This window comes from Orcinus orca, chromosome 16 (assembly GCF_937001465.1).
Source record: "Orcinus orca chromosome 16, mOrcOrc1.1, whole genome shotgun sequence".
In the NCBI taxonomy this organism is placed as follows: Eukaryota; Metazoa; Chordata; class Mammalia; order Artiodactyla; family Delphinidae; genus Orcinus; species Orcinus orca.
In genome coordinates this window covers 79,690,532-79,701,832 of record NC_064574.1, presented here as the reverse complement: position 1 = coordinate 79,701,832, position 11,301 = coordinate 79,690,532, and the positions used below count along the sequence as shown (strand labels likewise).

The window sequence follows — 11,301 nt, the reverse complement described above, 5'->3', positions numbered from 1 at the left end:
CGAGTGGCTCCGGAACAGGTCCCCCACCTCCACTGGACTGACCCAAGGCTGTGAAGTCACCTCTGCTTCAGCCCACAGCTGGGTCTTTTCCTGCCACACTTTATTAGGAAGGTAAGACAGACTCTGTGTACAGGACACATCGGTGTCAGGGGTGAGGGACTTTCTACAAGGAGGCCCACGGCTGGAGGAAGTGCTTTTGTCCACCTGGTGCCTGGAGAAGGGCCGGGTGCAGCCCACTACTCGATTCCTTCTTGCTTGTCTTTGATGGCCACCTGAGGGGGAGGAAGGAGGCGGCGCCCTGAGCTGGAATGGCCGGGTGAGGATGTTGGGAACGCAGCCTCAGCCTCCCTGACCAAGGGCTGCCAGGACCTTGGCCAGGGGCCCCAAACGGTTCCAGGCACCGGGTAGCCAGCACCCCAGGGACCCTCTAGCCAGCCCTACTCACGCCACCATGACTTCCCTGCAGCACAGGTCCTGCTGCCTGGCGTGGCAGGGAGGCGGGGGAGTAGGGGTGCTTCCTGGTGAGCCTGTGACTGACAGACTGAAAATCTGACAAGCCGTGGATCCTTCCCACTCTAAATCGTGTCTGGACTTTGAAGCCCCCTGCGTGAGATGTGACCACACCCATCTGGCCTTCTTGATGGTGGTACCCTATGATAAGATGAGCTGCCCCCAGACAGATAAACCACAGGGCAGTGGCACCACAGGGAAGAGGCTTGGAGGGACAGCCCCAGGCAGCAGGCCCCTTGCTTCCACGGGGACCATGAGAGCACAAAGGGAGACCCTGGCACTGGGTGAGGTCCCACCCTGGGTGCAGACAGCAGGCCCCAGGCCTCACCTCCATGACCCCTCAGTCCACACTTACCGGATGCTGTGGTATACACCCCTGTTCTGTCATCACCTCCGCCCAGCCCCCATCTCCCCCACTGAATAAATCAGAGGAAACAACCCGGGGATCGTCCTAGGTGTGGGCATGAGCACGCTGCAGCTGTGACCATACAGGCTGGCGTCCAGACTGACCCCAGCCCCTCCGGCACACCCAGCTCCTCACCCGGAATCGCTCTTCCAGCAGGGAGAGCTCGCTGATGAGGTCTGTGATGGCGTTGGTGAAGGCCTCCTGGGGGCTGTAGTCCGGTGTGGTCTGCACGCGGATGATGATCTTGTGTTCCAAGGGGTGGGGGACTTTGTAGCCAGCAAACAGCACCTGTGGGTCCTTCAGCAGCTGCCTGAGACACAGGGATGGGTGGGGTGGGGGTGGGTGGTGAGCCTAGGGCCCTTGGGGCTCTGGCCCCTTGTGACCTTCCAGGCCTTCTAACCAAGGGTCTTCCCGTTGGGTTGGGGCCTATAAGCAAATGCAGCTGCTCTCGATCTTTAGTTGTTTGTGTTGTGTGATGTCGTTGTCACCACCCCACAGCCCCTGCAAAAATGTCCAAGTAAGACAGACATGTGAAGAAGGTACAGCATGTGGGGACTCCTCCCATACACACAGCTACATCCATGAGGATCAACGACCCTACCTAGTAAACACAGTTTCCAGCAACCTCTTCCCTCACGAGACGTCAGGGACCCTCAAGGGCCCCAAAGAAACCTCCCTAGGCAGTAAAAATCCAGCTAGTGTTCAGGAAAAAAAAGCCCCATTCCCAGCCCCCAAAGAGCATCTGGCACAGCAAATAAAGGCAGCAGGGGGAGAAGGCCCCAGGCTCTGAGCACTTAATAAAGTGGAAACGGAAATCCTCTGGGCGATGCAGGCTGGCAGCTGCCGTCCACACGCATGGGGTCCTGGTCCGCGAGGCTATGGGGAAGCGAAGCCTGAATCGTGAGCTGTGCCCTGGGCGTGTGGGGGTTTTCTCCAGATCAGCTCCCTGAAATGTGAGCACTGGGGGGGGGGGGGGGCTGGCACAGGTGGGAACACTGGGCTCACACAGTGGGGGAGGGTGGGGGGCAGCAGGGCCCCAGGAAAGCCTGGGTGCACCACTGGCTTGGCGCTGGGCAGGAGGCATCCACAAAGAAGATGGGCAACTCCGTCCCCTACTTATACCAGAAGACCGGACAAGCTCCTGCCCACGGTCTCAAACATGCAAACCTGGGAAAGGCATGGCTTCACTGATGGCACTTTTCAGCAGCGAAATGACAAGTCTCTGGCCAATCCTACTGCTGGCCACCTACCAGGCCAGGACTTCACCGGTGCAAACACCCACCATCCAATTACCAGGAACCCACCAGGGCACCGGATGACCACACAGGCGCACTCCCACTTCCTTCCCTTATTCTACTAAGTTACAATCTCTGGCACACACATCTTAGAATGCCAGGTGTCACTGAGGTCACTGTCACAAATGGGGGCGGGGTGGGTGGCCAAAGCTGAATGCGTCTCCGTGCTTGTGAGCAGAGCCCCAAGCGGGCCTTCTTTCCTGTGGCTCGCTGCACATTCTCCTCCTTTAGTCAGATAACTGAGCCAACACAGGAAAGTGTCTACGTGAACAGAAACTGGTCACTGTCATTTTGAAGAAAAGGTACTGGGATGTGTGAATTCCTAGAGCCAGCACCCAGAAGGACTTCCTGGAGCTCAGAGAGACTTGAGAACATCTCCTGGAACTTAAGCTTGGCCTCTCAAAGAGCAACATAACCCCCAAAAGCCTCTGACTTGGAACTTACGATTTAATGATGTTTCCTAGCGTATGGTCTTCCTTGTTGATGGTGAACAAACAGGCATTGGGTACCTTGGTGTCCTTGTTAATGGTGATCCTAAGGGAGAGGCAGAGGCAACAGGTTGGTGGGGAGGGCCGCGGCTTCCCTCCTCCCCAGAGTCTAAACCCTGCCCTTCAAGGCAGGCTCAGGTCCCACCTCCTCCTGGAAGACTTTCCCATCTCTTCATCCCATAACGTCCTCTGTGACTCAGAGTAGCACCGTGGCTATACCCCAAACCCAGCCACGCCTGGCTCTGTGGGACCCTCATCTCACCTCTGGACTACTCCTTCTTCCTAAAGCAGAGCTTCTCAACCTTGGCACCACTGACATTTTAGGCCAGAAAATTCTTTTCTGTATGGGGGCTGTCTGGTACACTGTGGGGTATTAGCAGTACCTCTACCACTAGATGCCAGGAGCATCCCCTTTATGACAACCAAAAATGTTTGCAGACACTGCCGAAGTCTTCTGGGGGGGCAAAATGGCCCCCGGTTAAGAACCACCGCTCTCAAGGGAGTGTGAAGTGCCGGGCAGGGGCTAGACCGCAGAGCAGAGCCCTGGATACCAGACAGCTAAGAGAAGGAAAAGCCAGCGTTTAAGACGGTCTTCTTTGTGCTGAGCCCTGGACTAAGCGCTTTACATAAATTACCTAATTTAATCTCCCCTTAGAGAAAATTCTGTGATTTAATACAGTAATAAGCCCATTTTCCAGATGAGGAAAGTGGGCCTCAGGCAGACTGTCACTTGCCCAAAGGCACAGAGTTCTCAAGTGGGGGATCCAGGAGCCAAGTCCAGGCTATCTGAGCACTGGATTACATTTCCCTTCACCTGCAGGCAATGAGGCGTCACTGGAGGCTTTACACCGGCGAATGAAGATCCGGTGTGAGTCTCAGAGCCATCATTCTGGCTGCAGCAAGGATAAAGGTGGTGGGCGGGAAGACGAGTGAGGGGGGCTACCAGATCCCAGAGGAAAAGGACTTTGGAGCCAGACACACTGGGTTCGAATACAGACCGGCCACTTTCTGTGCGCCTGGGAAAGTTACTTAACCTCTCTGAAGCTCGGTTTCCTCATCTGCAAAATGGGGAGACTCACCAACACCTAGGACTGTCTTAAGTTTGGCAGACTCAAGTGTGAAGCGCTCTGTGGAGCTAGAGCAAAACCTTCTGTCCCCCCGGCAGCGGACGGGCAGAGAAGCCCCAGAACCTGCGGGCGCTGACGGTCGAGGGTCCGCGACCCTCTCCCACCGAGGCCGGTTCCACTTACTTCTTCTCGCCCTCGAAGAGCAAGAACGACTCGAAGGCGGGAGGCGCGTTCATCCTAGCGTCGCAGCAGCCTCCCAACCCTCACACACAGCCGCCACCACCTCCAGAACTCGACCTATATAACTCGGCCACTTCCGGGTTAGCGGCTGTTTCCGGATTATGCCGGTAGTGCCAAACCCGTGTGAGGATCGGCTCGTTGCCCTCTATCGGTCTGGAGGATCTTGCGCAGGCGCGAGAAAAGCCTGCCGGAGGGAGAGGAGCTGGTGGCTCTGCGCATGCGTGAGTCGGGAAGGTCCTCTCCTGGGCTTACCTGCGGGCATGTTTTGACGCATGCTCCTAACGCTGGGGGCAGCTCTTTTGAGACATCTCTGTCTAGGCTAAGCCGGAACCCTGAACTCTTCTCTCTGCTCCCTTTGCCCCTTGATCCCTCTTTGGAAATGTGCCCTTGGAATACATGGCAAGAGGTTCTTGAATGGAGAATGGAGCCTTGGGTTAGTGGGCAGGTGTGACCAGCCGGGGCAGAAGAAGCCTCCCCTGGGCTAGACTGTTGTGTATGGATAATCCACCTGCCAAGGCAAGCTGCTACAAGACTCCTGGCTGGGTTGTTACTGGTTTACCAGGTGGGCTTGTAGCCTAGCGAGGTCCTTGTTAGGGGAGCAGTTGGGTGAGGGCCGGGGAGGCGGCAAGTGTATGCTGGTGGGGACAAAAAAATGTTGCCTGCCATTTCAATAAACAAAGAATGTTGCCGCCATCAAGCCATCAGCCCCTGACGGTGTGCCCTGAGGGGAATTCAGGATGGAGAAAAACAGGATACTGGGCGTAGATAGTTAAAATGCATATCTAGGAATCATTTCAATGCCCAGATTCTTTCATCTTCCGAAGAAAACTGCTGAAATCATTAACTTGAGATGTCTCTCTTTTGTGATTAGCGGTAATCTTTTGATGTTTGACTACAAGTGTTTTGTTTGTTTTTCAGCAAAAAACTATATATCCTGGCTCCTCCCTTACCTCTTTGGAACAGTTCCGCAGAGCAATCTGAGAGGCTGTCTCCCAGGCTATTGTCCTCAGTAAGGTCCTCGATAAAACATAACTCGCAGGAACTTCCCTGGTGATCCAGTTGTTAAGACTCTGAGCTTCCACAGGGGGCACAGGTTTGATCCCTGGTCGGGGAAGTTCCGCTTGCCGCTCACTGCGGCAAAAAAACCACGCAGAAAACAAACAAAAAACCACCCCCACAACTCGCAGGAATTCCCTGGAGGTCCAGTGGTTAGGACTCGGCGCGTTCATTGCTGGGGCCCAGGTTCGATCCCTGGTCAGGGGACTAGAATGCCACAAGCCACGTGGCACGGCCAAAAACCCAAAAAATCACGCATAAGGCGCTTCCCTTGTGGCGTAGTGGATAAGAATCCACCTGCCAGTGCAGGGAACACGGGTTCGAACCCTGGTCCGGGAAGTTCCCACATACCGCGGAGCAGCTAAGCCCGTGCGCCACAACTACTGAGCCTGCGCTCTAGAGCCCGTGCTCCGCTACACGAGAAGCCACCGCAATGAAAAGCCCGCGCACCGCAGCAAAGAGGAGCCCACTTGCAGCAACGAAGACCCAACACAGCCAAAAAATGAATAAATAAATTAAAATTTAAAAAATATATTTTTTAAATCCCACATAACTCGCAACTTTTAGGTTGTGCATTTTTGTTTTTGTTTTGTTTTCAGTCAACACACGTATGAGAGGAACTTGAAGGGGTAAGTGTATGAGTCGGTTTTGGTTGGTTGATATTTTGCAGACTACAGCTTAGCATAAAAGTCCCACCTGAGCGGTTTGAAGCAACAGGGGCTGGGGTCTCAGATTAGCTACTGAAGCCCTAACAGCTTTCCAGCTGTTTCTTCAAGGCTGGGGAACAGCTGAGGAGCCCCCAAGGAAATCTGGAGCTTCCCCCACCACTTCCCGGGAAGGACTCTTTCCTACTTAAGCTTTGAGACCTGGGGTGAGAAAATGTCATTTGCTGGAGGCCCACACCAACCTTGACTCTCCAGGCCAAGTGGGTGGGGGCCTCTTTAACTGCGGAGGAATAGAAGGCAATGACAGTAATGATGCCCCTTCACCCGTCTGAGTCATCCTGGGAAAGTTTGGGCCAAGGACGCTACTGAGAAATAAAATGTTGCCTGCCATGTCAGTAAACAAAAGATGCCGCAGCTGTCAGCCATTGCAGCCCTGCCCCCAACGGTGAGCCCTGAGGGAACTCAGGAAGGAAACAAAGAATATCGGCCAGCCAGCCATCATCAGACTGCAGCCAACCCCAAGGGTCAGCTTGATGAAACGCAGGATGTGAAAGCACGGGATACTGGCCCCACATAGCTGAGGTACATATCAAAGGAATGATTTTGGTGAGCCCAGACTCTTACATCTTCCCATACAAAGAAAAGCGCTAAATTCCTTAACTTGAGGTATCTGGTTTTCTTTAATTAACAGTAATCTCTTGATGTTCAGACTACCTGCCCTTTTTTGCAAAACTCCTATATATCCTGGCTCCCCCTCACCTCCTCAGAGCAGTTTTCTCGGGGTTACTTTTTTTTTTTTTTCCGACTCGGGGTTACTTAAGATGCTGCCTCCCCGGCTTGAAGTCCTCAGTATGTCCACCGAATAAAACATAACTCTCAACCTTTAGGTTGCGCATTTCTTTTTTCAGTTGACACTACTGAGAAAGGAAGGGGGCAGGGCACAAACTTTAAACGAATGACATAGCCTCTGAGGACATAAAGTAGTTAGAACTGATTAGGCCCAAGATGGCGAAGAATCTACTTCCAGTAGAACGTGAGCCTCATTATACGCTCATTGCGATACGTCAGCATATGCTAAATGACACACCCACAGGCACCATGCCAGCTCTAAGGCTGATCATAAAAGGCCAAAAAGTGGGTCACAACCCCTGGAAATCTCCGCTCCTTCCCCAAATAGTTGGAATAATCCTCCCACTCATTAGTCTATGAAATTCCCCTCCTCCTAAAAACTGACAACCCCATACCCTGGGGCCTCTTGCCTTCTGAGTTGGCCCACACTCAGTCTATGGAATGTGTATCTCCCTGAATAAACCTGCTTTCACTTTACTGTGGCTCGCTCTTGAATTCTTTCCTGCAAGAAGCCGAGAACCCATACTTGGCCACCCGTCCCAGGAACTCACCTGAGACCTGGGACCTGACCATCCTCTTGTGCCCCACCTTTTCTTGCAACACTACCATTGCCAGGATTGCAGGGACCTGGCGGTGATGAGGCTGGCCTGGTCTTAACTGGGCTACGGGACAGGATGGGGAGAGGATTTTAACTCTGAAGGGGCTTCCCTCCCTGCCACTGTGGAAGTCTGTCCTCTCTAGGGAGTTCTGGTCACACTTGCCCTTTGATTCTCTGACCAACATGAGATCCTGAGCTCCAGAAGTTGTCAGCCCCCCAAAGAGTTTTCAGCAGCTCAATTTTGGTGTGCCCCGAGAGGAGTCCCAATGGCCATTCCCGTCTTCTCCTTAGTCTAAGGGAGACAGGTCTGCCTGGCACCACTGTGGAATGGGCGGCTAGAACATGGGGTGCTAAGAAACATTTTCCAACCTTGGAAATAAGGGGAAGGGGGAGTGTGTGGCATATCCCAACAATGCCATACTGGAGCACTGTTGAACAGGCCTGACCAGGGGTTATTTAAATATCTAGGGCAGGGCTTCCCTGGTGGCGCAGTGGTTAAGAATCCGCCTGCCAATGCAGGGGACGTGGGTTCGAGCCCCGGTCCGGGAAGATCCCACATGCCGTGGGGCAACTAAGCCCGCATGCCGCAACTACTGAAACCCACGTGCTTAGAGCCCCTGCTCCACAACAAGAGAAGCCAGAGCACCACAACGAAGAGTAGCCCCCCCACCCGGCTCACGGCAACTAGAGAAAAGTCCGCACACAGCAACGAAGACCCAACGCAGCCAAAAATAAATAAAATGAATAAATAAAAATTTAAAAAAGCATACATTAAAAAAAAACAGGGGTTTTAGAAACAAACAAACAAATAAATAAATATCTAGGGCAGAGATCGTCAAAATGTGAGGGCTCCGGGACCAAATCAAGCCTGCCACCTGTTTTTGTATTTAAAGTTGCATTGGAATATGCCATGCCCGTTGGTTTCCTCATTGCCTGTGGCTGCTTTTGTGCTACAAGAGTAATGGTAACCAAAACCTGCATGCCTGGGCCTTTGCCGAAAAAGTTTGCCAATCCCTAAGCTTGGGGAATGGACCTGTGTTTGACTTTTTTTTTTTTTAAGAATTTATTTCTTTTAATTTTTAATTTTTTATTTACTTATTTTTGGCTGCGTTGGGTCTTCGTTGCTGCGCGGGCTTTTTTTGGTTGTGGCGAGCAGAGGCTACTCTTCATTGCAATGTGCGGGCCTCTCACTGCAGTGGCCTCTCGTTGTGCGGCACGGGCTCTAGGCGCGTGGGCTTCAGTAGTTGTGGCTCATGGGCGCTAGAGTACAGGCTCAGTAGTTGTGGCGCATGGGCTTAGTAGCTCCACAGCATGTGGGATCTTCCCGGACCAGGGATCGAACCCATGTCCCCTAGCATTGGCAGGCGGATTCTTAACCACTGTGCCACCAGGGAAGCCACCTGTGTTTGACTTTGAAATTTATTATTCAATTAGAGCCCAGACGTTGAAGTCACTTATTAACTTGTAGGTTTCCATCCCATAGAGAAGATAATTCCATCAACCAGTTTTGTAATCTAATATCACAATCTTATTCTAACGTTACCCAGACTCTCAAAATAGTCTATGAACTAGCTTTGCCAAACATTCATTTCCTCCTTGGAGTGTAATAAATCTCTGATACATGTTCATACCCTATACATTTTTTTAAATAAATTTATTATTTATTTATTACTTTTGGCTGTGTTCGGTCTTCGTTGCTGCGCGCAGGCTTTCTCTAGTTGCGGCAAGCGGGGGCTACTACTCATTGCGGTGCGCGGGCTTCTCATTGCGGTGGCTTCTCTTGTTGTGGAACATGGGCTCCAGAGTGCAGGCTGAGTAGTTGTGGTGCACGGGCTTAGTTGCTCCGCGGCATGTGGAATCTTCCCAGACCAGGGCTCGAACCCATGTCCCCTGCATTGGCAGGCGGATTCTTAACCACTGCGCCACCAGGGAAGGCCCATTCTATATTTTTGAAACGGGAGGGAAGGAGGCAGGGCACAACCTTTGAAAGAATGACATAGCCCAAGGACATGATATAAACTGATTAGAACCCAATGGGTCCAAGATGGCGGACAAGTCGACTTTTTCCACTAGACCTTCAACCTCAGTATACGCTCACATCAGCAAGCTAAATGACACACCCACAGGCGCCATGACAGTTCCAAGACCAACCATGAAGATCAAAAAGTGGGCAGTGGCCCAACTCCTGGAAATCCCCGCCCCTTCCTAAAATAGCTGGAATACTCCCCCCACTCATTAGCTTATGAAATTACCCACCCCTATAAGAAATGACAACCCTGTACCCTGGTGCCTTCTCACCTTCTGAGATGGCCCACACTCTGTCTGTGGAGTGTGTTTCTCTCTAAATAAATCCACTTCTTACCTATCACTTTGTCTCTCACTGAATTCTTTCTGAGATGAGACATCAAGAACCTGAGCGTCATTAAGTCCTGAAACCAGGTGTGTGATCTCAGTTGGAAGACTGTGGGTCTTGGCAGGGTCAAAGTCCCAGCCGTGTGGGTTCAAGTCCAGTCTGAGGTGCACAGTTTCATTTTTATGAGTCATTTTTAAAAACATATTTGAAAATTCTACTTTGACAAGAATTTCCCAAGAGAAGGTTGGCGGGAACTTGCCCAGATTTCCTACGAGTTGGGCCCAAAGGCGCATATGCTATGTGAGCTGGGCCCACTCAGGGCTTCCCGGGGTGCCTGCCCTGTACTGAATGCCAGCCCCTGGGCTGTAGGCCTCTGAGGGCCCAATCAGACCCTCAAGACATCTGGGGCATCTGCCCCAGCCCCGGATGAATAACAGGCCTGGCGATCCTGGGGGAGTGGTGGTGTGGAATCCCTGGGCAGGTGGAGGAGGTGACCTCCAGTACCTGCCTGTACTGAGGGCAGGCAGGAGTCTCTTCTGTCCCTCTCCTTTTTCCAGGTGGCTTCCAAAAAGAATGCGGCATCCTGGGTTGTAGGTAGCTCTGCCTGGAACCTGTGAGGAGAACCTAGGGGTGTTGGTACCCACGGGAGAGGTGGGGGGCGGAGCCAGGCACTTACTCATTTAAATGCCCCTCTGGCTGCAGTGGCCGTGCCCACATCGAGATCCACTGGAGGAAAGGGTGGCGGGTGCTGCCGGTGGGCGGCTGCACGTGTGCAGTTAAATCCACAGATCTACTTGCTGCAGGCTCTGTAAGTGCACACCCAAGTGTACACCTCTCTTTCCCCTTCCCTCCTTGCCTTGGGGGTCAGGAGACCCAGGGTCCATACTTCCTGACCATGATGTCCTTGAAACACAAGAAGATCCACCAGGCAGGAGGACCGGTGTGAGGCCCTAAGGAAGTAGCCAGAGAAGCAGCGGTCGGTGATGGGGGCGGGGGGGAGCAGGCTCAGTCACCCTGGACCTGAGCCCTGGGCCAGGAAGGGTGAGGGGATGCCTAGCCCTGTGAAGAGGCTCACGAGGCCCATAGGATGGTAGCATCACGACCAAGAAGTGATGAACATCCAAGGGATTGGGTTGGTGGGCTGTGACCAGGAGAAAGGGTCGATAGGGCCCCCAAAGCCATGGGGTACAGGGGAGCGGGGCAGCCCCCTGCATCTGCAGCCCCCTTTGCTTTTCTATGCTATCCCTCAAAGAATCCAGCATGCAGCCTGTCCAGATGGTCCTGCCCCAGACTCCGGCTAGTCAGCTGGGTCAAGGGTCCTGCCTGTGACCTGGGCCCTTGGGGACTGTCCCAGGTCTGGGATTCACAGGTGAGGCTCTGAGCTTGGTTGAATGAGAGTTTTAAGAACGTGCTGGAAGACCCTGTCCCTTCCCTGTTTTGTTAATTATGTTGAAAGCTACTGTGTCCCTAGGGATGGATTCGGAGGAGAGTGGGGAGGTGATGACCAGAGGAAGCCTTGCTTGGGACGAGGGGGCTGGCATAAGGGCCACTGCCAGGGCCAGGCCATGTGGTTTGAGGTTCTGAACCTGCCCCCACTTGCAGTCTTCAGGACACTTGGAGGAAGGGCCTGTTTGGGGGCTGCCAGGAGGGGCCAGCTGGTGAGACACATCAGGCTCTGTAGCCTGTGGGAGACGGACGAGTGGGACCCAGGGGTGTGGCAGGGAGAGCAGGTGGGAGGAGAAAGCAAGTCCCCAGGACGGGGGGAAACAGAGCG

The 11,301-nt window shown here is 53.2% G+C and overlaps 2 protein-coding genes across 7 annotated transcripts in view; both read right to left on the bottom strand.

Moving 5' to 3' along the window:
• Positions 1 to 79: 79 nt before the first annotated feature.
• On the bottom strand, positions 80 to 4,086 carry POLR2J (RNA polymerase II subunit J). The gene is made up of 4 exons (XM_012532653.3): positions 3,950 to 4,086; positions 2,656 to 2,745; positions 1,052 to 1,226; positions 80 to 272 (listed from the first exon to the last, which is right to left on the bottom strand). The coding sequence occupies exons 1-4, from the start codon at positions 4,000 to 4,002 to the stop codon at positions 237 to 239; spliced, it is 354 nt and encodes a 117-aa protein (XP_012388107.1). The 5' UTR covers positions 4,003 to 4,086; the 3' UTR covers positions 80 to 236.
• The window catches only part of RASA4B (RAS p21 protein activator 4B), a 30,405-nt gene continuing 23,052 nt past the window's right edge, over positions 3,949 to 11,301 (bottom strand). Inside the window, exons 20-22 of one of the 6 annotated variants that reach the window (XR_007472005.1) lie at positions 10,032 to 10,138; positions 9,537 to 9,686; positions 3,949 to 9,155 (exon numbers count right to left, since the gene is read on the bottom strand). Coding sequence is in view for 2 of the 6 variants with exons in the window: in XM_033426379.2 (XP_033282270.1) it covers positions 9,921 to 10,138 (218 nt within the window). In the remaining 4 variants the exon portion in view is untranslated. Of the gene's footprint in view, positions 10,139 to 11,301 lie in introns of all 6 variants that reach the window. The other 5 variants (XR_007472006.1, XR_007472004.1, XR_007472003.1 and 2 more) reach the window with 5 other exon arrangements.

Coding starts and splice junctions, on each gene's coding strand:
- POLR2J (XM_012532653.3), bottom strand. CDS start 4,002: ATGAACGCGCCTCCCGCCTTCGAGTCGTTCTTGCTCTTCGAGGGCGAG. Junction 1,227..2,655: donor CTAGGAAACATCATTAAATC/GTAAGTTCCAAG, acceptor CCTGTGTCTCAG/GCAGCTGCTGAAGGACCCAC. Junction 273..1,051: donor TGCTGGAAGAGCGATTCCGG/GTGAGGAGCTGG, acceptor CCTCCCCCTCAG/GTGGCCATCAAAGACAAGCA.